The sequence below is a fragment of the Emys orbicularis genome, chromosome 18, assembly GCF_028017835.1.
Source record: "Emys orbicularis isolate rEmyOrb1 chromosome 18, rEmyOrb1.hap1, whole genome shotgun sequence".
Taxonomy (NCBI): Eukaryota; Metazoa; Chordata; order Testudines; family Emydidae; genus Emys; species Emys orbicularis.
The window spans coordinates 4,468,688-4,495,046 of NC_088700.1; the positions used below are offsets into that span (position 1 = coordinate 4,468,688).

Sequence of the window (26,359 nt, forward strand, 5' to 3'; positions counted from 1 at the left end):
GTTCACTGTTGCTTATTGTACTTTTGAACATCCATGTCTGAAGATGCATGTAACAATAATAGCCCTTACAGGTATGCAATGTTTTGCCTAAAAAAGTTGTCTGTGTCCCTCCCTAGTAAAGTGTGTGCTTTATAGTAGGGTTAAAACACACTTCACTGTGTGACTATGCTCACTTAGTATTGAAGAAATTGGATCCACATTTAGTGTCAGTGGGATGAGTTCAAAGTTTAATTTCTGCATTGTCTTATATGTTACACAAAAATTAGAAAAAAGTAATTCCCAAATGATGTTGAAAAACTCATTGAAATAAGAACATCTTGTACAAGTATCCTGTTGCTTAAAGAGCATTGGATGCTCAGTGCTAAATAGAATTTCTAAACAGATGGTCATAATTAAAATAAAATCTACTTTTCAAGTCTTATGCAGTGTTCTAATAAGTATTTTAGTGGTCCAACATATACTAACATCACTAACTGAACTGTAGAACAGCCAACAATTGATTCAAAATGAAAAGTTGTTGAATTCAGATGGGACGGGGGAACTGTTGGCTTCCTCAAAACAATAACATTACCTTATTTCCATTTTTGGAAAAGAAAATATAGTATTGAGCCTTTAACGCTTTATAAATATAGCAGTGTAGGGAGTAATGTGAGTTCATCTGTATTTTTAAAAGGAAAAGTGCTAATTGGACAGGTTAATTAATAGCACTTACGCAAACCATCTGGTTTCTAGGTTTTTGGTAACATCAAAGCCACCAGGTAAATTATTGCAGAGTAGTTATGGGTGCTGCTGTTTAGCTTTAACCTTTACAAGCACCTACAAGTTTGATATTGTCAGTGTTGAAGGCTTGAATTTAAATAGTTTAGCTGAAGTTCTTAGCTGGAGTAGTCTTTAAATATTTAGGCTTGTTTTCTTTTTATTAATTTTAGATTATGTCAGATGGGATGTGTCTTTCAGAATATATGAGTAAATTTTCCCTTTTCCCTTCAAAAATATTTCTACATAGGATTTACATGGAACCTCTGCACAAAGTGAGATGTTTCAAAGGAAAGACCTGCTTATAATAAACTGAAGTTGTTGCTTGTTGGATCTATATGGCGTTTTGGTGATATTTCCATATTGTAATTTGGTCTCTATATTTGTACCTTTCCTTGTTGTGGAACCAGCTACAGTGCTATGCTCTGCAAACAATTGTGTGAACAAAGTATCAACTGTGTAATTGCCCCCAAATACCTGGATTTCCAGTACAGCAGAGATCTTTCTGCCACAGACTTACGTACGTGGAGTTTTACTGTTATGAATATGAGGTAGCGAATGTGTAAAATGCAAATGGAGAAATGTATGCCCCCGGAAGCAGTCCTCTGCTGGGCTGTTATAAGGGAGGTGATGTGAGCACAGAATTACTCTCCCATTCCAGCAATAAATATTTTTTAGTACTTTTAAAAAAACAAAAAAATTAAGCATATAATGGATTGTATTTCTATAAAGCGATGTTTATCCTGACACCTGTTTAAATTTGAACAAGATCAGTAGGATGAAACATCTGTGATCATCTTGCACTCCACTTTATATGATAGTAAAACAAATACAATATTTCTTTGACTTCCCACCACCCTTCCATTATTAGGGAGTGGTGTTAGTTTTTGAAAATTGTGAACTTGATTTGTATCTGAGGTTCTGCCTTTAACCTTTCATGTGTCAACCAATATTTTTCCCTAAAGTGTTTGAATTCCATGAGTATACAAGAAACACTGATGACATTTACTGAAGATAGGCTCACAACCTGGATTAGTGTACACTAGCTAGCAGAACGTGATGAGATTATTGAACTGTTACTATAGATTGAGATAACGGGGGAGGGGGATGGATTCATTATATGGGGATTTCAACATAAGTTTTTTGGTTTTATTTCATAAAATGTTAAAATTTTGCTTTTTAAATACTAATTGTAAATGACTGCAAAATGTTGTGTAGAAACTACCGTACATCCTCTGTTCATTCACTTTACAGCTGCCAAAATACGGGACAGTGAAATAATGGTCTTCTAGTCTGCTAAACAAGCGTCCAACTTCCACAATGCCTGTGCAGGCAGCTCAGTGGACAGAGTTTCTGTCCTGTCCAATCTGCTACAATGAGTTTGATGAGAATGTGCACAAGCCCATCAGCTTAGGTTGCTCACACACTGTCTGTAAGACCTGCCTGAACAAGCTTCATCGCAAAGCATGTCCTTTCGACCAGACTGCCATCAACACAGACATCGATGTGCTTCCAGTAAACTTTGCACTTCTCCAGTTAGTTGGAGCCCAGGTATGACTTAAGGAGCTATTTACTTTTCCCCAACATTACCATTTACATTTTACCCTTGCAGCAGGAATACATCCTCACTGTTCCAATCAAGGAAAAGAAAAGGTCTGATCTTTATAGCATCTGAAGGCCTGTGTACCCTACAAAGACAATCACAACAAGGGACCAGGTTACCAGACAGCTGTCCCTTGTCACCACTAAAACAATATTTCGTCGTCTTGTGTAGACAGGACTCTGTTATAACAGTGATCCTGTAATGTGCCACAGTTCTGGACAGAATATGTCTGTAAAATTATTTTAAGCGCGTCTTCCAATATGGTTGGGTGTACAGCTGTGTGAGCTTGTAGATAAATGCCTCCTGGACCTAGAGGACAATCAGAAGTGTCATTAGTAAAATTAATCTGCAGATTACACTCATTCATCCTTCTCATTGGGAACTAGTTGAGTCAAAACCTCATGTTACTTCTTACATTGAAAAGAATCTGACCTCTGAACCCAGGTTCAGACATCCATTCTTTTGAAGCACCCACGATGGCGTTTAGGTTGCACTTGAGAGAGTGTCTCATCAACTAATTGAATTAGAAATTTTTCCCTCCAATGCCTCATAGTGGTGGCACAGGAATGTTGATAAAGTCAGCATCGCACTTGAGGAAACTTGTAAGTAAATAATCTGTCTCTCTTGTGCCCTTTCACGGGTTTTCAAATTGTGTTTTATCTTTTTCAAGTTAATAATTCTTGAAAAGAATTGGGGTGCTACCTGCAGAGGATGTATTTTATTGTGAGCTGCTTAGTGCGTTGCTTATTTTAATTTGTCATCCAGACAGATGTGACAACAATGTGTATGTTAAAAAAATCATTGTGTAGGTTATGGATCACAGTGTCATACGCTAGTTTGTTTTCCCTTCTCAACTCCATATATTTCTTTCATTCTCTATTGCTAATATAGTGTTTGTAATAGTCACCTTGTCTGCCTATTGCAATCTCACTTCCTCTGACTGCCCGACTTCTCACAGTACATCTTAGCTTGTTCAGTACATTGTAACTAAAATCCCCTTTGTTTTCTGCCACTCTGACCAGATCATGCCCACGGTGAGTCATGCACCAAGTTCAGACTCACCATTCTTCCCTTTAAGGACTGCATGCTGTGCTTGGCTACATTTCTCTCTCTAATTTCTCCTTGCTCACCTTTTCGTGTTCTGCTCTTGGCCAGTTAATTGCATCTGGTCACTTCCTTGGTCTCCTGCAAGCAACTCTGCACTTCTTCTCATGCTGCCTCTATGCATTGATCATCCTCCCAGGCCCTGTGTACCATGCACCTTACCTTTCAAATAACCGTTCAGAGGTTAGTTCTTTCAGCTGGTCTTCCATCACAGTCCTCCCCTCCTGCCCTGTTTTCCTCCTTAATCTCCAAATTTTAATGTGTCTACCCAAAAACACCGCAAGAAATGTGCAGTAATATCATAATAATATCATAATTTTTCATCACCATACCCATCATCCTCTCTAATCCCTTGCTGTATTATGATTATTACATTCCAAACACCTTGGGGTTGAACCTGTCTTTCATTTCTTTGCGAAGAGCAGTGTTATCTATGAGAGATCTATGGTGTTATATAATTAGCAATAATGATGCTCATACCGTGTTAAGGTGAGTAAGGCAGGTCCTGTGAAAGATTATGTACACTGGCTACAACTCCCTTTTCTTTCCTTTGCAATTTTTGTAGGTACCAGATCATCAGACAGTAAAGTTAAGTAACCTAGGAGAGAACAAACATTATGAGGTAGCAAAGAAATGTGTTGAGGATTTGGCACTCTACTTAAAGCCACTAAGTGGAGGAAAGGGTAAGTTGTCTTAAAACTCTGCAATTCTTGGTATATCAGACAAGCTTATTCTTAACAGAAGTATGTTCTCAGTGCTAACTGGTTTCAGGCTGTGAAGTGATAGAACAACTATCTTTCTGGTAACTTTTCCTTTATATCTTTATTGGTTTATGCACAGCTATGGTGCTTGGTAAATAACAGTCTAGTACAGGGGTAGGCAACCTATGGCATGCGTGCTGAAAGCTGCACGCAAGCTGATTTTCAGTGGCACTCACACTGCCCGGGTCCTGGCCACCGGTCCGAGGGGCTCTGCATTTTAATTTAATTTTAAATGAAGCTTCTTAAACATTTTTAAAACCTTGTTTACTTTATATACAACAATAGTTTAGTTATATATTATAGACTTATAGAAAGAGCCCTTCTAAAAACGTTAAAATGTATTACTGGCAAATGAAACCTTAAATTAGAGTGAATAAATGAAGACTCGGCACACCACTTCTGAAAGGCTGCCGACCCCTGGTCTAGCAGCTATATTGTTTTTGCTTTTGAGGGTAACTAATATTGCTTTTCATTTAATAATGTTCCCACCTAAGCATAGGAAAGGAACCCAAACTCTCTTTAAGCTAGACAGGGTGGTTTGGTTTGACATAGTTAGATGTAAGATTTTAATTTAAATTCTTTTATTAGTCAGCTATCCATGTATGATTGTAGTGACAAGGGATGGACTGAAACAGAGAAGTGCCAGAAAGCCTTTATGGTGATCTGCAGGGAACTGAGGAATGTTCTGTAGTCCATGTTGAAAGCTGCCCGAAGGGTTATACGCTCCAAAAGTGAGGTGGGGATCCTAGATAAAACCTAAAAATGGCATGGTGGTATCAAACATGGCACAGAAAAGGGGCATAGAGTAAAAATAGACCAATTTAGTACAGATCTTGATAAGCAGTGGGGGGCTGAGTGGGAGATGCTTCAACAGCAAGGATCAGTACTGTTGGATCAATGTTGTGATGGTGAGTGGCCTCTTAGGCTAAAAGTGTTCATGGTAGGATATGGCATTGTTCTGTGACTTAAGCCTATACTAGAAATGGTTGTTTGCCTTTCACTTAGTTGATCAATCTGTCTTCTTATTAAGACTTAGTTGACCATTTACCTCTTTCTTTAAAGGAGTTGCTAGTTTGAATCAGAGTGCCCTGAGCCGTCCAATGCAAAGGAAACTGGTGACGCTGGTGAATTGTCAGCTGGTGGAGGAGGAGGGTCGTGTTAGAGCCCTGCGGGCAGCACGCTCACTTGGTGAAAGAACTGTAACAGAACTGATTTTACAGCACCAGAACCCTCAGCAACTGTCTGCCAATCTCTGGGCTGCTGTCAGGGCACGAGGATGCCAGTTTCTAGGGCCAGGTAGGACTCTTGCAGAATGGATCTGGCTGTTTCTTTTCTTACCAGGAAGAACATTTCTTGGGAGTCTTGTCATTGCAGTTTGGAGGTAGATGTGCTCTTGTTTTCCAGGTTTATGGGAAAGAGCTGAGGGTGGGGAGAGAAGGTTGGTTATTCTAACCAGTATAACTCTTGGTTTTATTATGGTCTATCCCTAGATACTGCAGGGAAATGTTCCACAAATCTCAGCCCATTATAAATAGATGTATTTTCCTTATTGTCTATAGCCCAGTATTATTATGTAACATGCTGATAGTACTGAGCACTATGATTAGTGCATAGGCACAAGGTTTCTCATTCAGATATGTTTGTGCCTATATCTTAAGTCATAGAGTCCAAAACCACCAGCCCAGGTTGCATGGTAATACTGTGCTACAAGCAGTTAAATTATAGTTTATGGCTTTGGACTCTCTGATATAAACCAGCTGTTACCAGTAAATTGATGCCAAATTGAGTGCAGGGTTCATCAGAAGATTCTGTTTAAGTTGGCAATGCAATGAACTTGTAATTCTGATGGGTAGTTCTAATATTCCTGTGCCATTCCTACCGCTAGATTTCATGCAGCTTCCTAGTATAAAATTGGCAAGCTATATGAAATGTCAAAGGCTGAATGTTGAGACTGCAATGTAAAACCAAAAGTTAAAAGTGCCAATATTATTGAAAACGGGGAGCCCTGAATCATTCTGTCTCCTTTTAACTGGAACCACTTACTGCATTTCTGCGTACTGCTTCATAACTGGACTAGCAGATTTCTTAAAATGGGGCAAGTTTTCACTGACTGTGTTTTGCTATGGTTGTTTTGTTGGACTAAAAATAGTTAAGATATATTGTGGACAAGAACTCTCAAACCAAATGTTCCTGTGTACACTGTTAATATGTGGTAGTCTTACTTTTCTTATGACTATTTCTTTTTTTTTTTTACATCTGTTTAAAGCTATGCAAGAAGAGGCTTTGAAACTTGTGTTACTGGCACTTGAAGATGGCTCTGCGCTCTCAAGAAAAGTTTTGGTACTTTTTGTTGTGCAAAGACTAGAACCAAGATTTCCTCAGGCATCAAAAACAAGCATTGGTCATGTTGTGCAACTACTGTATCGAGCATCATGCTTTAAGGTAAAAGATTGGATAATTTAAAATGAAAACTTGCTTTTTATTTTTTGCAACTTAATACCAGTTTTATTTTTTAAAAACTTTTTGATACATCAGCAATGTTTAGCATATAGTTCTGAGGAACAATATGGCATGAATATATTTCACCTGCAACATGCTACTCAAATTCAGATTTTACCCAATCTAAAGATACAATGAAGCATCAAGAAGTGATCTAAAACCAATTAATCATCTAATCCAGGGGTCGTCAACCTACGGCACGTGTGCCAAACACGGCACGCGAGTCGATTTTGAGTGGCACGCAGCTCCCTGCCGCGGTCCCGGCCCCCAGCCCCACTCAGCATCCCCGCCCACCGCTCTCCCCTGCGGGGGCAGGAGGCAGAAGCTTGGTTCCCCCTCTTCTTCCCCCAGCAGTGCTTTCCTGCCCCTCCTCCTCTCCATCCCTGCACCAGTCAGCTGATGGCCCTAATGAGGGGGAGGGGGAAGAGCGGCAGCGTGCACACAGCTCCGTAGAGCAGACAGAGAGAGGTAGGGACGGAGCCTGGGGGAAGGGGGTGGAACAGGGCATATCCCTTCCAGCCCCCTGCCTTGAGCTGCTCACGGCAGGGGGCTGGGAGCACCCCCATGAGCCGAGCACCCCAGCCTTCTGCCCTGCACCCCCACAGCCCCAGCCCTCTGCCCTGAACCCCCCCACACACTCAGCCCTCTGCCCTGAACCACCCGCACCCCAACACACACCCCAGCCCTCTGCCCTGCACCCTCACACACCCCAGCCCTCTGCCCTGAACCCACACACTCAGCCCTCTGCCCTGAACCCCCCCACACACTCAGCCTTCTGCCCTGCACCCCCAGCCCTCTGCCCTGAACCCCCCCGCACCCCCAGCCCTCTGCCCTGATCCCTGAAACCCCCCACACCCACCCCAGCCTTCTGCCCTGAACCCCCTCACCCAGCCCTCTGCCCTGACTCCTGAAACACCCACCCCCGGTCTGGTGTCCCGACCATAGGCCCTGCTCAGCCCGCTGCTGGCCTAGGTGAACAGAACCCCAGGCTGGCAGCGAGCTGAGCAGGCTGGTGGCGTAAGATCAGCATTTTAATTTAATTTTAAATGACGCTTCTTAAACATTTTGAAAACCTTGTTTACTTTGCATACAACAGTTTAGTTATATAATATAGACTTATAGAAAGAGACCTTCTAAAAATGTTAAAATGTATTACCGGCACGCAAAACCTTAAATTAGAGTGAATAAATGAAGACTCGGCACACCACTTCTGAAAGGTTGCCTACCCCTGATCTAATCCCACTAACTATAGCCTCTGCATACACAGAGATGGTGAGATTGAAATATATGGAGAGTGAGTCCTAATGCATTCAGTACTGATGCATCCATTATAAAATGGACATGAAATGTTTAAACCTCTCAATTATTATATCATGCCTCTTTTTCCACTGAATGCTCCCAACTCTTCGTCTCTGAAGAATAAGAGATCAGGAGTAGGAAGTGAACTCTGCCTTCCTGTATGGTAATGTAGAGCACGATCATTAAGAAATTAATTGGCCCAGAAAGGCAATAAAATAATGTCAGCTGACAAAGACAGTAGTTTGTTCTGGACATCTTTGATAGAATATCAATATTTGATACAAAAGCTCTTATGTTCGATGGCATGGGAAGATGGTTAAATTTTTATTTCAACATATGATTTCTGATAGAAGGCCTAGCGTATACTTGATATACACATAATGTAAGCAGTAATTTGATTTGTGACCCATTAGCAACAACGCCTTTTTCCCCAAAATAAGATTTGTGGGATGTTTTTCTGGATAATCATAATAAAATGTGTATCACATCTTTACTTTACTTTTTCTTTTTATAAAGATGCAGCGTTGCACATGAGTTAAAGGACTAGGAGCCAGAACTTCTGGGTTCTATTCTTGCCTGTGTCACTGATGCAATTAGTGACCTTGAACCAAGATATTTTGCTTTACTGTGTCTCAGTTTATCTATCAATAAAATGGGATAATACTGACTATGTCAAAAGTATATTTGTGAGGTTTAATATGTATATAAAGTTAACTGTGATCCTCAGATGAAAGGTATATGTAAGAGCCAGGTATTTTTGTTAATACTGTACTGATACTAATTGTCTTTCTGTAAGGTATACTCTAAATTATAGAGTGCGCTGCAACTTTTTGATCATCCTTCCTCCTCCCCCCCCATTTACCAATTAAATTCTGAATTTTGCCTGTCTCTCTTTGAATTGTCTTTTAACATTGGATATATCGAAATGATAGTGGAACTGAAGGTCTAATCCTATAGCTGTATATCCTGCAAACCACATCATATCTTCAAAGACTTAAGCAAATCCAATTTCTGTCTTAGTTGAAGTGATTGGACTTGATGTCATGTCCTCATAATGACTATCTATACAACACTGGATTATCTGGCTAGCCCGCAGTAATTCTAGTACCCTGCAGGGGGATGAATATTTGAAAGAACTAAATGTTGATTCTCTATACAAAGGGTTCTCAACCTTTTTCTCTGAGTCCCACCCAACATGCTATAAAATCTCCATGGCCCACCTGTGCCACAATAACTGCGGTGGGGCTTCGGCTTTCTGCCCTGGGCCACAGTGAGTCTAATGCTGACCGTGCTTGGAGGACCCCCTGAAACCGCTCGCGGCCCCCTAGGGGGCCCTGGACTCCTGGTTGAGAACCACTGCTATAAACCACGGCACACTTGTTTATACATCAGCTGGACTCTGATAGACTCTGCTGTAATTAAAGAAATATGAAGTTTCTAAGCATTGTTGAATTCTTGTTTTTAGGTCACCAAAAGGGATGAAGATTCTTCTCTGATGCAGCTTAAAGAGGAATTTCGGAGTTATGAGGCTTTGCGGAGGGAACATGATGCCCAAATTGTCCACATTGCCATGGAAGCAGGACTTCGAATATCACCAGAACAATGGTCTTCCCTCCTTTATGGTGACCTGGCACATAAGTCACACATGCAATCCATTATTGACAAGGTTTGTCAATGGGATAGATTTAGTGTCCTTTTCTTGTTAGATTTAACAGTTAAAGGGTATAATGCTGAAGCAGTTTTTAAACTATAACCTCTAATTTTAACTAAGTTTTAACATGACTAGAAACTAGGATAGCTGTTTTTTCATACGTAATCTTTATGTACAAAGCCCTTTTCAGAATGTGTAGTGTTTACAAAGGTCACAGAAGCAGTGCACAAAAAAAATCACTTATTCTAGTTTTGTGTCTTATGATGAAGCTTCATAGGGCAGATTCTGAGCTGAGAATTGTAATCTCTCACCACTGATAATTACTATATGCAAGCTGAAGACACTACCTATCTCATTTTGGAGCCCATCTCTCTTGAAAGAAAATGAGAATACTTTTTCTGTTAAAATGTCCAGTTTATAGAATGAAGAGCATTAATGTCACTTATTTTCAGCTCCAGTCTCCAGAATCATTTGCAAAAAGTGTACAGGAGTTGACAATTGTCTTGCAACGTACAGGTGATCCAGCAAACTTAAACAGACTTAGGCCTCATTTAGAGCTTCTGGCAAACATAGATCCTAATCCAGGTATGTGAATGGTGCTAATAAATGTAAAAAAACCTTTTTTTCCATTTCCTTTTTATGAAAAATATAACTATACTGGCAATAAATTCTGTTTCTGCTCTAAACCGTTCCCATCAATTGATGTTTTTAAGCTGCTGTTCAAGATTGTTTCCTCTTAATCCTTGTATTGGGTGTTTCTGGTGTAATATAAAAGTTGTCTCATTTAAGATGATGATATTGGAATTATTGTTAAAACGTGCTTTAAATTTATCAATTGTAGATGCAACTTCTCCAACATGGGAGCAGCTGGAAAATGCAATGGTGGCGGTGAAGACTGTGGTACATGGGCTAGTGGACTTTATTCAGAACTATAGTAGAAAAGGTCATGAAACACCACAGGTGACTATATTTAATTACCACCTGTATTTCTGAATGTTCTGTGATGCTTTAACAAAAGGTCTTAACTTATTTTGCAAAATTAATGTTGATTTAAAACATTTGTAGCCTAGTCAGGCTTTCCATTGCCATGAAATAAAGTAGGATTAATATCCCAGGCCCATGTTCCCTGAGCAGGGAGTATCTAATGCCATTCACCAAGATCCCTTCTAGCCAATTAAAAATAGACATTGGATTGGATTCTCTATGGTATTAATCAATCTTCCTTTTGTAGGAAAAATGGTATCTATTTATTAATACACTACTTTAAGGATAGACTTGGGTAGAACCCTTAGGGTTCTAAAAGGAATGCATTAGGACCTCTTCTGATTGACTGACTGGCATATTAAAACAAGCCAAACTTATGTGATGTCAGCTTTAGAGTAGACTCCCTGCACACGATGTCTGTAGTCAGTAAAGTATACCCACAAGGAACACTTGATTTAAATCTCTTAGTGAATTTTATCTGTTATGTGTAATATAAAGCTATACTGGGAATATTTTAACCTTTCAGACCCCAGTTGTGCCACATTAGTTAGCTCAATACTTGCTCAATGAGGTTTCTTGTCTTGCTTAATCAAGACAATTGTTATTCTGGTATCTTTTTAAACAAATGAAGAAAAAACATACAAGAAATATTAAAATTATAAGAACTCCATAGTCAAGGTGTGTCCACCGTACATAGGTACATAGATACAATTTACTTGTAATGGGCTCGTTATGCAATCTTTTTATAAATATATCTTTTTAGCCCAATTGGTTGTGTTCGATCCATTTTTACACACACACACATATTTTATTTATATATATATATATATATATACCAAAACGTTGAAGTTAATTGTTTAAACAACAGAGAAGAGCAAGAATAATTTTTAAAATTTTAGTTTAAGGGCTAATACGTTACAAAAGAACCCTAAACCATCAGCATGTAGGACCATCAGCATGCAAATCCTCCTGTATCTCTTCTGTGATCTTCTACAACCACCCAAACCAAGCACATAGCATCTTAAGTAATCGCCATCTATTCAAAACTCTCCCCTCCATCTAAAACTATACTGTGAGCCAGGATCAAGGATTTCTGTATAACCCAATCATAAGAACCTATTTCAGGTAAATCACACAAAGGACCTTTGTATATAAGTAACAAATAGCTGCCAAATCTTAACAAGGTAGACCATAAGTGCTGATCACTGCCTTTTTGCGTTTCAACGTTTTCTAACTTAAACTTTGCCATTCTTCCAGATTTACATGGTCTTTCCCACCCTGATGTCTGGCAGTTATTCTGTCTGTGCTACATAAAAAATGTGAATTGATTATTTCTCAACCTTACTTAATGCTAGATTCCCTGGACAGATGGAAAAAAGAGGGGAAATAGTGCAGCTCATTTGACTAAAGAGCACAAGAAATTTTTCTCAGAACATTTTGCTTTCTGACACCAAGATAAATGTATCCATCAATTTCCTTTCTAGTGACACTTCTAGCAGGTTTGGTCGGGACTCGCTGTGGGCATTGTGCTAGCTGCTTCTTTCTCAGGGGGCTGTCACCGTGTGACCTGTGAGAAAGCTGACATTAGGGGTCTTTTCTTTCCTTCTTTCTAATCACTGGTTCACAATCAATGCTGGAAAAATGTACTGGTCCACCAGTGTGTTCTTCAGTATATTAAGATCTACAGATCTGACCATGGGTCTTTTTGCCTGCTTTCAGGCTAGAGCTCAGAGCTGTGAACTGCTGGTTCAGGGATATGCCCCTCCTGGTGAAGAGCTGGCCAGTTTGTTGGATGGAAAGATTGACCTCACTGCTGTTGAGTTTAAGGATTGTTGGATCTAAAACTTTTTAAAAACTAAACCAAAACCTAATATTATCTGTTGCAATTAGGCTTAAATTTGGCTGGACCTGTCAAACTTTTGGGTTGGCTTTTAGGACTGAGCACTTAATTATTTGCTTGCCTTCATTCCTGAAGCTCTGAGCAGCACACTTCCTGGCATACCTTTTGCAGCTTTTCTTTGATCCCAGCATAACAGACATACATGCAGAGAAGCCTAATGCAAAATTCTGCTTCTCCTGCATCTCTCCCCAATCAGAGTGTATAGATAGTGAACTCTGCTAGCTTTGTGGCCCAGGTAACCCCCCAACACAGGAAAGGAGCTCCTAGGTCTTCCTCCTCTGGACCAGGAGAGAACCAGGGCTGCAGAATCGAGGAGGTGGCAAGTAATGCACTCCTTCGCACAAAGCAGGAAATAAGAGAAGCAGGGTGGTTTCTCTGAGCCAAAAATCACTACTGCCAAACTTCTTGAGAATGCCTTGTAAGCTACTGCTCCATCTCCCTCTCCCACTGCAAAGGTGGGGAAGGAGGACTGAGACAAATGGCACGGTGGGAAGAGGTTTCTCCACCTGAGCCTGCCTTGGGATCCAGTGCTGGTGACAATGGTTCCAACAGTGGGTGCCCTCCATTTCAGTGGCCAGTGCGAGGCCACAGAAGGCAAACAAAAAAATCTAGTTGACAAGATTACATTGAGCACTTAACATTTTATGCCTTACTTACAGGCATTAGCCAGCCCCTTTTTTCTATGGGGACCTCTCAGCTGGGCTTCCCTCATCCAACAAGTTCCTGGCATTCAGGGTATACAGAGGTAGAAACTGGGATTCCCCACTGGCAACCATATGGCTGGCTGGTATGCACATCCTCTCCTCCAAGACTTGGAGGAGGTGGCAAGTAATGCCAGAAACCTGGTGGACTGAGGACAATCAATGGGACACAATCATTCCGGGGTACAAAATATATCGGAAGGACAGAACAGGTCGTGCGGGGGGGAGGGAGGGTGGAAAGTGGCACTATATATGAAAGAAAGTGTAGAATTAAATGAAGTAAAAATCTTAAGTGAATCCACGTGTTCCATAGAATCTCTATGCATAGTAATTTCATGCTCTAATAAGAATATAACATTAGGGATCTATTATCGACCACCTAACAAGGACAGTGATAGTGATGATGAAATGCCAAGGGAAATTAGAGAGGCTATCAAAATTAAGAACTCAATAATACTGGGGGATTTCAATTATCCCCATATTGACTGGGAACATGTCACCTCAGGACGAAATGCAGAGACAAAATTTCTCGATACTTTAAATGACTGCTTCTTGGAGCAGCTGGTACGGGAACCCACAAGGGGAGAGGCAACTCTAGATTTAGTCCTGAGTGGAGCGCAGGAGCTGGTCCAAGAGGTAACTATAACAGGACCGCTTGGAAATAGTGACCATAATATAATAACATTTAACATCCCTGGGGTGGGAAGAACATCTCAACAGCCCAACACTGTGGCATTTAATTTCAAAAAGGGGAACTACGCAAAAATGAGGGGGTTAGTTAAACAGAAATTAAAAGGTACAGTGACTAAAGTGAAATCCCTGCAAGCTGCATGGGCACTTTTTAAAGACACCATAATAGAGGCCCAACTTAAATGTATACCCCAAATTAAGAAACACAGTAAAAGAACTAAAAAAGAGCCACCGTGGCTTAACAACCATGTAAAAGAAGCAGTGAGAGATAAAAAGACTTCCTTTAAAAAGTGGAAGTCAAATCCTAGTGAGGTAAATAGAAAGGAGCATAAACACTGCCAAATTAAGTGTAAAAATGTAATAAGAAAAGCCAAAGAGGAGTTTGAAGAACGGCTAGCCAAAAACTCAAAAGGTAATAACAAAATGTTTAAGTACATCAGAAGCAGGAAGCCTGCTAAACAACCAGTGGGGCCCCTCGATGATCGAGATACAAAAGGAGCGCTTAAAGACGATAAAGTCATTGCGGAGAAACTAAATGGATTCTTTGCTTCAGTCTTCACGGCTGAGGATGTTAGGGAGTTTCCCAAACCTGAGCCGGCTTTTGTAGGTGACAGATCTGAGGAACTGTCACAGATTGAAGTGTCACGAGAGGTGGTTTTGGAATTAATTGATAAACTTAACATTAACAAGTCACCGGGACCGGATGGCATTCACCCAAGAGTTCTGAAAGAACTCAAATGTGAAGTTCCGCAACTATTAACTAGGTTTGTAACCTGTCCTTTAAATCGGCCGCTGTACCCAACAACTGGAAGATAGCTAATGTAACGCCAATATTTAAAAAGGGCTCTAGAGGTGATCCCGGCAATTACAGACCGGTAAGTCTAACGTTGGTACCGGGCAAATTAGTCGAAACAATAGTAAAGAATAAAATTGTCAGACACATAGAAGAACATAAATTGTTGGGCAGAAGTCAACATGGTTTCTGAAAAGGGAAATCGTGTCTTACTAATCTGTTAGAGTTCTTTGAAGGGGTCAACAAACATGTGGACAAGGGGGATCCGGTGGACATAGTGTACTTAGATTTCCAGAAAGCCTTTGACAAGGTCCCTCAAAAAGGCTCTTACGTAAATTAAGTTGTCATGGGATAAGAGGGAAGGTCCTTTCATGGATTGAGAACTGGTTAAAAGACAGGGAACAAAGGGTAGGAATTAATGGTAAATTCTCAGAATGGAGAGGGGTAACTAGTGGTGTTCCCCAAGAGTCAGTCCTAGGACCAATCCTATTCAACTTATTCATAAATGATCTGGAGAAAGGGGTAAAAAGTGAGGTGGCAAAGTTTGCAGATGATACTAAACTGCTCAAGATAGTTAAGACCAAAGCAGACTGTGAAGAACTTCAAAAAGATCTCACAAAGCTAAGTGATTGGGCAACAAAATGGCAAATGAAATTTAATGTGGATAAATGTAAACTAATGCACATTGGAAAAAATAACCCCAACTATACATACAATATGATGGGGGCTAATTTAGCTACAACAAATCAGGAAAAAGATCTTGGAGTCATCGTGGATAGTTCTCTGAAGACGTCCACGCGGTGTGCAGAGGCGGTCAAAAAAGCAAACAGGATGTTAGGAAATATTAAAAAGGGGATAGAGAATAAGGAGAATATATTATTGCCCTTATATAAATCGATGGTACGCCCACATCTTGAATACTGCGTATAGATGTGGTCTCCTCATCTCAAAAAAGATATACTGGCACTAGAAAAGGTTCAGAGAAGGGCAACTAAAATGATTAGGGGTTTGGAACGGGTCCCATACGTGGAGAGATTAAAGAGGCTAGGACTTTTCAGCTTGGAAAAGAGGAGACTAAGGGGGGATATGATAGAGGTATATAAAATCATGAGTGATGTGGAGAAAGTAGATAAGGAACAGTTATTTACTTATTCCCATAATACAAGAACTAGGGGTCACCAAATGAAATGAATATGCAGCAGGAAGGAAGGAATAAACAAAAGGAAGTTCTTCTTCACACAGCGCACAGTCAACTTGTGGAACTCCTTGCCTGAGGAGGTTGTGAAGGCTAGGACTATAATAGCGTTTAAAAGAGAACTGTATAAATTCATGGAGGTTAAGTCCATTAATGGCTATTAGCCACGATGGGTAAGGAATGGTGTCCCTAGACTCTGTTTGTCAAAGGATGGAGATGGATGGCAGGAGAGAGATCACTTGATCATTACCTGTTAGGTTCACTCCCTCTGGGGCACCTGGCATTGGCCACTGTCGGTAGATAGAATACTGGGCTAGATGGACCTTTGGTCTGACCCAGTACGACCGTTCTTATGTTCTTAAGGAAACCGACACGTCTGGCTCCCCAGGACATTACTTAACCCTGCCTCAGATATCCTTATCTCATATGGACAAAAACTGTAAAACTGAAACCAAAGAGGGATGTGATCTTCACTGCCTCCCCAAGAGGCTGCACACCCATAATGAACCCTGTTATTTTTAAGTTCAGTCAGAATCTTTCAGACTCTAGTTAAAGTTTCTGTAGGGTGCAGGCTCCCTGTCCAAAGCACTCGTCTAGAAAGAAAATGGCAAAGAAAAGCTATTATGAAGAGGGCTGAGTCTTCTTCATGGAAAGAACTTCAGCTCTCCAGGTCAGAACTAATGAGACAAATAGGGAAATACAGGAAAGATTCTTCTTTTGGGAATACTCGAAGACCAAGCTAAGGAGAATAACTGCTGCCTGGGACCTTCCTACAGATGAGCCTTCTATTTTAAAAGAAGTGGAAAAAAGACATAGGCAACAAAATGAAAAGAATGAGAGGGCCCAAAAAAATCCAGGCTCTGTGGCACAGTGGATAGTGCTGCGGACTTCTAATAATAAGTGTTGTGGGTCTTTATCCAGCTAGTTACCAACAGACAGGTAAGTGGATTCCTATCTAAGAAGGGCATTACAAAGCAGCTTCAGCAACACTGCGGGCCTCCACAGCATCCACCCCCTCCACTTGAGTAATCCTACCATGGGTAGACATGTCCAGCTTCCTCTCAGGGAAAGTCAAAAAGCCCCCGGGGCTACCAGCGAACTTTCAGAAGATATCCCTGACTTCATTGTTTATCTTGGATGCCTCTTTCCGTGGTTTTCATTTCTCAGGTAGGGTCAGCAACACAAGCATGTTCTTGGAAAGCAGATACCCAAGCAAAGAAAATCCTGTCAACATCACTATATGCTAGAGAAAAAATTATGGAGAGCTGATGGACAGAGGTAGTGGCTGAGACCAAGGGTGGGGAACAGAAGGAAACGCTTCCATCTGCAAGGCAATATAAAAGGGAATAAAAGCCCAACTTGTATGGTCAGTCCTTCCAAGGCCATTCTGTGAGCAGGTACAACTAAAAAATAAAATCAATACAGTAAAGGAAGGTGTAAAAATAAATTTTAAAATCCCCAACTCTTTCCTGTTGCGTGACCCCTGACACATCCATTCAGAAACAATCTCTGATTGGTGGCAGACTCTTCTCCTTTACACACAAATGTCTACTTGTCACACTGGGCAAATAGGTATTGGACACACACTCAGTACAACTAAGCAGAATATCAGGCACGATTTGTTTTATCCCTGGAATTAAGTGTTGATATATGCCTTATATATGATGTAAGGATAGGATTTTCAAAGCCAGCTAAGGGATTTGGATCCCAAAATCTCCACCTAAAAATATGTATATGAGGGATAGGATTTAGTTCTTATCCCTATCTCCTTCAGTTTTGGGGTGATAAAGGCAGTTCTTAACTCATGGGAGGCATTCCTTTTCATCTGAGAATTGGTTGGAAGGATGTTAATGGAGTAGTTCTCTTGCTGCCCTCTGGATTGGAGAGTAACAGAAACCTACTATGTGATCAGCCTCCAGGAATTTTACCCTGGTATTATGGGATAGACAATACAAGTCTGTCATAGTTTTGCTTTAAAACAACTAAACACAAATATGTTCCTTTAGAGCTTTCCTTGTTCCAGGAGTTCCCAAACTGGGGGTTGCAACCCATTGGGCGGGGGGTGGGGGGGCGCAGAGGTGTTGCAAGAGCCCTGGTTATATTGTATTAAAATTACATTTAAAAATTATTTAAAAAACATTTTTAATTTATAAGGGGGAGGTTACACTCAGTTTTGCTGGGTGAAAGAGGTTGCCAATACAAAAAGTTTGAGAACCGCTGCTATATTCCTATTGATTATGAGCCCTAAAATAAGAAGGGTTTTTTCTTGAAGAGACACTTTCACAGGAAAAAAAAAAAAAAACGCGCACACTCAAAATTTGGATGTGTGATTCTTAGGAGGTTGGGGTTGAGGTGTTAGTCAGGATTATGAGGGCATAATGATCCTGAAAGACATGGCATCTTGTAATTAGTACCTGACAAATGCATGATTGTGAGCAAAACTTTCTGAATGCCGTACGCAGCAGAGCTAGCCACGATGAGCTCAATGTGACAAAAGGGTATTCGTAATGTCAGTGAAAAACTTCCTTATCTAAAGGGGTGATTGAGAGTGAAAATTGTCAAAATTTGCATGGCTGTATTTATATATATTTTTTAAAACTACTTATATTTAAACTTGTATTGGATTTTAAGTGGGATTTTTTTTTCCTATTTTTAAGCCGCAACCAAATAGCAAATATAAAACGAGTATGTGCCGAGATCTGCGACAGCAAGGGGGATGTCCACGAGGAACTAACTGTACATTTGCTCACTCTCAGGAAGAGCTTGAAAAGTAAGTCTGGGGATGGTGTCGTTCTTTCCATCAAATCAAGGCAGCTTTCATGAAATCTTGAAAGTAGCTTCCTTTGTGTGTGAATTCATTTCTAGGGATCCTTGAATTGCAAGAGAGCTGTTGTACAAATTAGACCTCTTAAAAATAACATCTATAAATAAATTGCTAGAATTGCCCTTTACTTTCAGAATATAGCAGAAGCAAAATTTTCCTGCACAAAATTATTGATTCTGGGCCTGGCACCTTAAGAGGTCTGCAATGGCGCAAACTGAGGAATAGTACCCATTAGGTCTTAATCAGCAGTTCTTTATTCCTAACTCAATTTACCAAATATCTCATGTATAACTTCATAAAGCTATTTCCACCCAGACCCATCTCCAAATTAACAACTCTGATGCCTCTCAGAGGATGAGTTGGTCTTTTACTGTAGAGTGAAATGTCTGATGTTCTACTTGTCTCTCCAAACTAGTGCTCATGGTTTAAGTTAAGTTGTGAAGTGCTGTTAATGATATCCCTCTCATCCCTTCTGTCATGTCGGTTTTACAAATGCATTAGACTGCACAACGTAAACTCCTTTATCAGATTTGTCTTTGTAAATATAGGTATCGTTTGAGGAACAAAAAGATCAGCGCGACTGTGAGAACATTCCCTCTCCTAAATAAAGTTGGTGTCAACAGCACTGTCTCAACCACAGCAGGAAATGTAATCTCTGTCATAGGAAGCACTGAAACAACAGGAAAGATGGTGCCGAGTTCCAATGGGATTGCAAATCTGGAAAGTGGTGTTCCCCAATTGATTCCTCGCTGCGCTGAAACCTCCTTAAGAGTTCTGGAGAATGTCAAGAAGGGGGGAAAGTCTGGAGCCAGTGGTCAAAATGCCTCTGGGTCTCCTACAGAATCACTATCTGAAAAGTATGTATTGCTGTGGGCTAAAAGAATTGGGATCAAATATTCTAATGTCCACATTTTCCATTTTTCCTATCCTTGCAAGCAAAAGAGAGGTGATAAAGGTCAGAATTATGTTCATGAGTAGTTTCTGTTTTAGTCTTTGCTACTAAGTGAGTCATAGATACTGAACTCTGGTTCTGTTTTATGCTCTCCACAAGTTGAAGGGCATATGTTTTTCTTTTCCTCATGACTGAAGTAGCCAGTTGCCCTTTAAAGGGTAATATATAAGCCATGCATTTCAGAAAATCTGCTGTGGCTCGTGTGCAAGCCTAATAGAAGACTTTCCAAAGGGCACAACAGTGCATTCTACTTATTGAAGGCCAGAGTTGAGCTTGAAGAGGGAATGGCCTCTGCTAAGTGAGGTGTTAGGAGATGATATATCCAAGTAATGTATCAGGTAGGAGGGAAAGGGGGAGATGCATTGGAGATGCTCCTTGGTTGTGTAGCAATGCAAGGTCTGATTTAGCAGTGGAGATGTAATTTTGTTACTCAGAAGGTCCACCCGAGTTGTGTCAGTGCTTTAGTTTTTAAATAATCTCATAGAGAATGGCTAAATTAGTACAGCTCTCCACATCCCTTCTCTTCCCGTTTCCTGCACAGTATCTAATCTGTCATTGGGGTTATTCAGTTTAAAAACAATTTGCATCCATAATTTATTTCTTTATAGTAGAGTTGTGCAGAATAGTCATTGCATTTCCTGTTATCAAAAACATTCTTTTGTAGTCCTGGAGGTTTTCCAGGTATCACCTTTTTTAAATTATTTGGGCATTGTCCAAACAGCACTGGATTTCAGACCAGCTTTTCAATGCCTATCTCTTGTTTCCAGATGAGGAATTTGGGCTATGTCATATTGGAGTGTTTTGAGTTAGAAATTACTAAAGACGAATACAAATAATAAGTAGTAAATGCAAATCCATTTTATTTCTTTGCAATTCTTTTCAGTAAAATTTGTTCTCCACCCAAGACTCCTGTAAGCCAGGCAGCAGCTACCTCAGCTGGTGGTCCTAATATTGGAACAGAGATGAATTCTCTGCCTCCAAAATCCAGCCCATTTGTAACCAGAGTACCTGTCTACCCTCCACATTCTGATAATGTTCAGTATTTTCAAGATCCCAGGACACAGTTGTCCTATGAAGTTCCACAGTACCCACAGACAGGTGAGTGACATGGTTGCTGATACACAGGCAATCCTTCACTTTTGCCTGTATAAACTTGAATGTGTTTCAATGTTTGTGCTTTCTAAATTTCTTCAAATCCCAATGGCACCAAGTCATGTGGGGCTTATTTGCTGGGTCTCCTAGTTTCAGCAGAGCCCAATACCCAAGCTTTTTAACTCTGAATATTATGATTGAGTAAAGAGAGGGATGCAGAATGCAGGAGCATTGCTACACTCTTTGCATTATTTCCATATATAACTAGAGAGGTCTCCAAAATTCTTTAAAGGAAGTTTAGCAACATTTAAACCATGCCTGCTTATTGGAGAGGGGACAGATGTGTTGAAGATTTGTGTTGTGGAGAAAAGTTTTGTTTGCTCTCTTTGCGTGAAACATGTGAGACTCCATCTTGCTTGCATCCTTCATGGAGCTGGCTTAGCAGTCTCCTTTTATAGTGTCTTACTGGAAACACCCCCCTTCTTCACCCCTCCATGTGGCCAGTTATTTACTGCTCGCCCACAATGAGGGCCAGTCTCTGCACTCCAATATGTATGGGTCTGACTTCAGTCTGTGTGCATCCATGGGCGGAATTTAGTCCAGGTTATGAATTTCCCACTAGCATTTACAGACCTGAATAACTCAAGCTTTTTCCCAAATCTCTTCTAGCCATCTGTGTACACAGACAGTCCCAGTGTGTCTCTCATAGACTGCACAAATGTCTTTATGCCCTTGAGGAATGGTTTGTTTGAGTATTTATCTAGGCAGAGACCTTGGAGGGAGACACTCTATGTACCAAGTGCCTCTGCGTACTGTGCTTGGTATTTTGGTAAGCTAACAAGCACCATGTTAGGTAGAAGAAAGAGGTTTCTATTAAGTGCAGCCAAGGAAACTGCTGTATCATTTGTTCTAACTTCAGGCAGGTCCCAGCTGTCGGAGTAGGGTGTAGGAGGGGGAAATGATCTATTCTGCAATGTAAAAAGTAAACCACATGCCAACTGATGGCTTAAAGACCCTCAGAATTCCTTAGACCCAAAATGTTGATATATAAACAGAGATGACAGACCTTTTACTTTAAAAGTATCTATTATCTAACTACACACACACACACACACACACAGAGTATGGAGAGAAAGTGCTACATTGCCACCTGTTCTTGTAAAATAAGTTTTAAAGGTGCTACCATATGGTGGAATACACCGCTCCTCTGCTACCCCTCTCACCCATGTCAGGTCCTGTGAACACACTGTACAGTGTTAGTACTGTCCCTGCAGAGCCTGTTCTCAGACATGCCGTGTACATCCACAGAGAAGTGATGGAATTAATAGGGGACCTGTAGAAACAAGACACTTTACTCTGAAGTCAGTATCAAGTGCTACTTAAAATTTTAGAACCGTTTTAAAATTCTGGATTATATTGAGACTAAATTAAACATGCTTTTTTCCAATTTTCAAGGATACTACCCACCACCTCCAACAGTACCAGCTGGTGTGGCTCCCTGTGTTCCTCGCTTTGTGAGGTCCAGTAATGTTCCAGAATCCTCCCTCCCACCTGCTTCCGTGCCATATGCCGATCATTACAGTACATTTCCCCCTCGAGATCGACTGAATTCTCCTTACCAACCTCCTCCTCCGCAGCCGTATGGACCAGTTCCTCCCGTCCCTTCTGGAATGTATGCTCCAGTGTATGACAGCAGGCGCATCTGGCGTCCACAGATCTACCCAAGAGATGACATTATTAGGAGCAATTCTTTACCTCCAATGGATGTGATGCACTCATCTGTCTATCAGACATCATTACGCGAAAGATATAATTCATTGGATGGGTATTACTCCATGGCTTGCCAACCTCCAAATGAGCAAAGGACTGTGCCTTTACCAAGGGTAGGTGAGAATGGAAAAGAAGAGATGATTTACTTTAAAAGTCATGACAGAAATCATACTACCTAATTAGCCCAGAGCTCTTTTCTTTGCCTTGGATTTACACTTGTCAAGCAGCAACCCCAAAACCAGTTGTTTTTTAAACCATAATAGGCAGATCTTTGTCCTTTCGGGTAGGGCTATCTTAGACCCCTTTGCTCCTCTGCTTACAAACACACATCAGCTAAATTAATTACACACATCCTGGATGTTGTCTACTCCCATTTCCTTGATTCACATTATGACATGACTCTATGCATTGAGGAAGACACTTTGGATCCAAGATGCATCTCCCTCTGCCTAGATCCTGTATTGACAGCTAAAAATGGGACTCCAGTCCAAAGGATCCTGACCCAGGGATGTCAAATGCATGGCCTGCGGGCCAGATCCAGCCTGCTAAATGTATTTATATAGCCCAGAGGATATAGTCAGGTTGTTCAGAATCTCAGCTGTCTTTTTTTTTTTTTTTTTTTTTTTAGTACATTTCTAGCCCTCCTGGTCGCAGAGAAAACCTTTCAAATGTAAACTGAATGTAATCAATACAGTAAGGTTTGCTTGCATGTGCAGATGGCTTCTGACAATAACTTGGGGGGTTGAACTCTCCTGCCCCTATTAATCTCATTGGAATGTCAGCTCCAGTGATGACCCTTCAGTTGCAACCTTAACTGTTTCATTGCAGAGCATTTTAGCATATGGACTAGGAAATAACAGGGAATTAAGCCCAAGGGGAGGTGGGAATTAGGAGTTGCTGCAGAGAAGGAAATCCAGAGGAAAGAACAAAGGAGATGCAGAGAAAGGAGGATGGAAAGGGGAAAATTAGTGGTGACGATACAGGGGAGCAGATTTTCACACTGAGTGATGCTGAATGTGACGATAATGTACTGAACAAAAATATCTAAAAGTTGAGTTACTGTGTAATGGCCAGATTGTCCCCTGGATCGCGCTTTGGATCTCCCAGTGACATCAGTGGGAGATCATTGGGGGAGGGGGGAAAAGAGTGTGAGGGGCGGATGGCTCCTAAATGTATACCATGGCCTACGAACCATAATTAAACATGGAATCAATTTGACACCGTGCTGTACACGTTCCTCATCTTGTCTTCATTGTTTTCTCTCCTGCATACAAATATATACCTTGCGACTGGTATTTGGTAAGGTAGCTGTGACTGTTCCTTGCTTATTCTTCCATGTCTTGGCAGCTATGAGAAACCTATAAATTATCTGCATGATCCTGCTGTGAGTATTCAGACATTGATGCTCTCCTCCCATTGTTTACTCTAGGAGCCTTGTGGTCACTTGAAGACCAGTTATGATGATCAGTTAAGACGGAAGCCAGAGCAATGGGCACAATACCACTCTCAAAAAACACCGCTTGTGTCCTCAACCCTTCCTATGGCAACACAGTCTCCAACACCACCTTCTCCTCTCTTCAGTGTTGACTTCAGCACAGAGGTGAGAAACCAAAGAATTTCATGGTACTTTTGCTTTCTTTTTCTGCACTTACTAAGAGAGCTTTTCTGTCTCACTCTTCTGTGATTCTATTAGATCAAGTTCATCCCCCTGCAAGTACAGGATATAATCTCCCTAATAAAGAAAATATTGGATATTAAGCTGATGTTACACTTGATCACTGACAAAAGGCCAAAATTAAGTGAAGAATTGGTTTAACTTAAAGGCAGCTTAACTTTATAGCACAGTGTTAGTTTATTGTTAAGACTCTTATACCATAGTATGGAAACTGGTGTAGAGTTTCACACACATCTCCTATGCAGTTATAAATCATATCAACAGCATATCATGAATATCAATTGTAATTAACTGTGATTAGAGCCTGTTATGAACCTTCAGATTTCTTTGTAAAGCACAGTGGATATATTTTTCCATTAGGAAGAACCCTCCCATTTTATTTTCTTGTTCTTAATGGCGCTATCACATGATGAGCAGGTGCATATGTGCCTGTAGTCCCAAAGAATGCATAAATTGAAATGAAAAGTGACAAGACCCTTGTAAAACATTTAGCTGTGTGGTATGACAGTAGCAAAATGGAAGTGAGATGTAGGAAACAAGCCATAAGAACTGGCAGTGTGTCTTGGAGGAGAAACCCAATCTTGCATTCTCTCTTTCTATACACCAAAGAACGAAAATATTCAAAATAGATCTTGGCTAAAAAGCCCCTTAGTTGGTGTTTATTCTAAGTTAACACAAATAGTTATTTTAAGGGTTATGTATGATCACAGATCTCCCATCAAGTCCTGGTTAAAGCCTTACTCAGGCTGGGGATTTCTGAGTTTTGTTCTACCAAGGTTTACTTGATATAACTTTAGTAAAGGAAAAATGCTTTGCTTTCTCTTCTTAAGTTTTAACTACCCTAGTGATATGCCCCAAATACAGCCATTAAAGTGCACTGGTGCCAACCCAAAGGCAAAGCAACTATTTGTACAGGCGAAGCTTACTCCTGCTTGGAAGCAGTAAGCTTCACAGGTGCAAAATGTGGCTTGCAGTGGTTTGTGCTAAGGGTTGGTGCAGATTTACCAGTGGTTGGCCACTGATGGCTGAAATTGAGGCAAATCCCCAGCATGGACACGGACATGAAGCAGATTGATGTAATAGTCAACAGTAAGCAGTTTTTCAGTATAAACACCTTAATACTAAATTTCCTTTGTTTTTGTACCTTTTTTTTCCCCTTCCTTTTCAATAGTTCTCGGAGAGTGTTAGTGACTTGAGTGGTACTAAATTTGAGGAAGACCATCTTTCACACTACTCACCCTGGTCCTGTGGTACTATCGGTTCCTGCATAAATGCCATCGACTCAGAGCCCAAGGATGTAATTGCCAATTCAAATGCTGTGTTAATGGTATGGCTGTTCTGCGCTCTGCCTGCTCACTCATGGGGTGGAAAGTGTTGCAAGTGTTTCCATTTGATTGCCAAACTTAATTTGATTGCCAGGCCTTTTGTAAATAAACTTCTATTGATTATAATAAACTAAAATACTAAGTCTTGAGGTTAAACTGGTTCAGCTCATTTTAAACTGTTTGGAACAAACTTTTGCCCAGCTATGTAAACAAACTATCCTCTTATCAGTGGGGGGAAAAATGCAGTGGTGGTTATAACATTCTTAGACTTAAGACAAACTACTTTAATACCAAATCAGGGTAAATAAAAGGTACTGTTGGCCATAACATCTTCAGTAAATAATTTATAATTCAAGACTCCTACTCCTCAGACCTTTTTGTTACACTGACTGGATGAATGGATGGACAACTATGAGGCTCTATAATAAGGATTTTCACTTCTGGTCAGGTTGCTTGCAAAACTGTGCACCTTCAGCTGTTTCTTCCTCCTCTAGTGGATAGCGCTTCCCATTTAAGAGATGTCTACAATAGTGTAATAGTGTCAGGACTATTGTTACTTCATTTGTGTAATTTCCCTTAAACAGAGATCTCACTCTGCTAAAAGGCTTTTGGAATGGACGTATCCTCCTACAGTAAAAAAAAAAAAAAAAAACCATGAAACCTTGAAATATATGGAAATATAATTGAACGAAAATACAGCATAACCTTGTTTTATTGGATTGAAATTGGGTACACAAAATTAATTGAGGTTTGAATAAACTGGAGAATAAAACCTATTTAATACA

General features: G+C 40.5%; 1 protein-coding gene and 1 non-coding gene across 5 annotated transcripts in view; both read left to right on the forward strand.

The window, feature by feature from the left end:
• The first annotated feature begins 2,076 nt into the window (after window positions 1-2,076).
• The window catches only part of RC3H2 (ring finger and CCCH-type domains 2), a 32,838-nt gene continuing 8,555 nt past the window's right edge, over window positions 2,077-26,359 (forward strand). For 3 of the 4 annotated variants that reach the window (XM_065418719.1, XM_065418720.1, XM_065418721.1), the window contains exons 1-13: window positions 2,077-2,307; window positions 4,029-4,146; window positions 5,287-5,520; window positions 6,491-6,666; window positions 9,488-9,688; window positions 10,126-10,258; window positions 10,515-10,633; window positions 18,594-18,706; window positions 19,309-19,617; window positions 20,596-20,810; window positions 22,260-22,687; window positions 24,004-24,174; window positions 25,421-25,576. In XM_065418719.1, coding sequence (XP_065274791.1) covers window positions 2,077-2,307; window positions 4,029-4,146; window positions 5,287-5,520; window positions 6,491-6,666; window positions 9,488-9,688; window positions 10,126-10,258; window positions 10,515-10,633; window positions 18,594-18,706; window positions 19,309-19,617; window positions 20,596-20,810; window positions 22,260-22,687; window positions 24,004-24,174; window positions 25,421-25,576 — 2,604 coding nt within the window. The remainder of the gene's footprint in view (window positions 2,308-4,028; window positions 4,147-5,286; window positions 5,521-6,490; window positions 6,667-9,487; window positions 9,689-10,125; window positions 10,259-10,514; window positions 10,634-18,593; window positions 18,707-19,308; window positions 19,618-20,595; window positions 20,811-22,259; window positions 22,688-24,003; window positions 24,175-25,420; window positions 25,577-26,359) is intronic. The other variant, XM_065418722.1, reaches the window with a different exon arrangement.
• Window positions 9,912-10,027, forward strand: LOC135891487 (small nucleolar RNA SNORD90). The gene has a single exon (XR_010562275.1). It is a non-coding gene; the product is annotated as a small nucleolar RNA SNORD90 (small nucleolar RNA).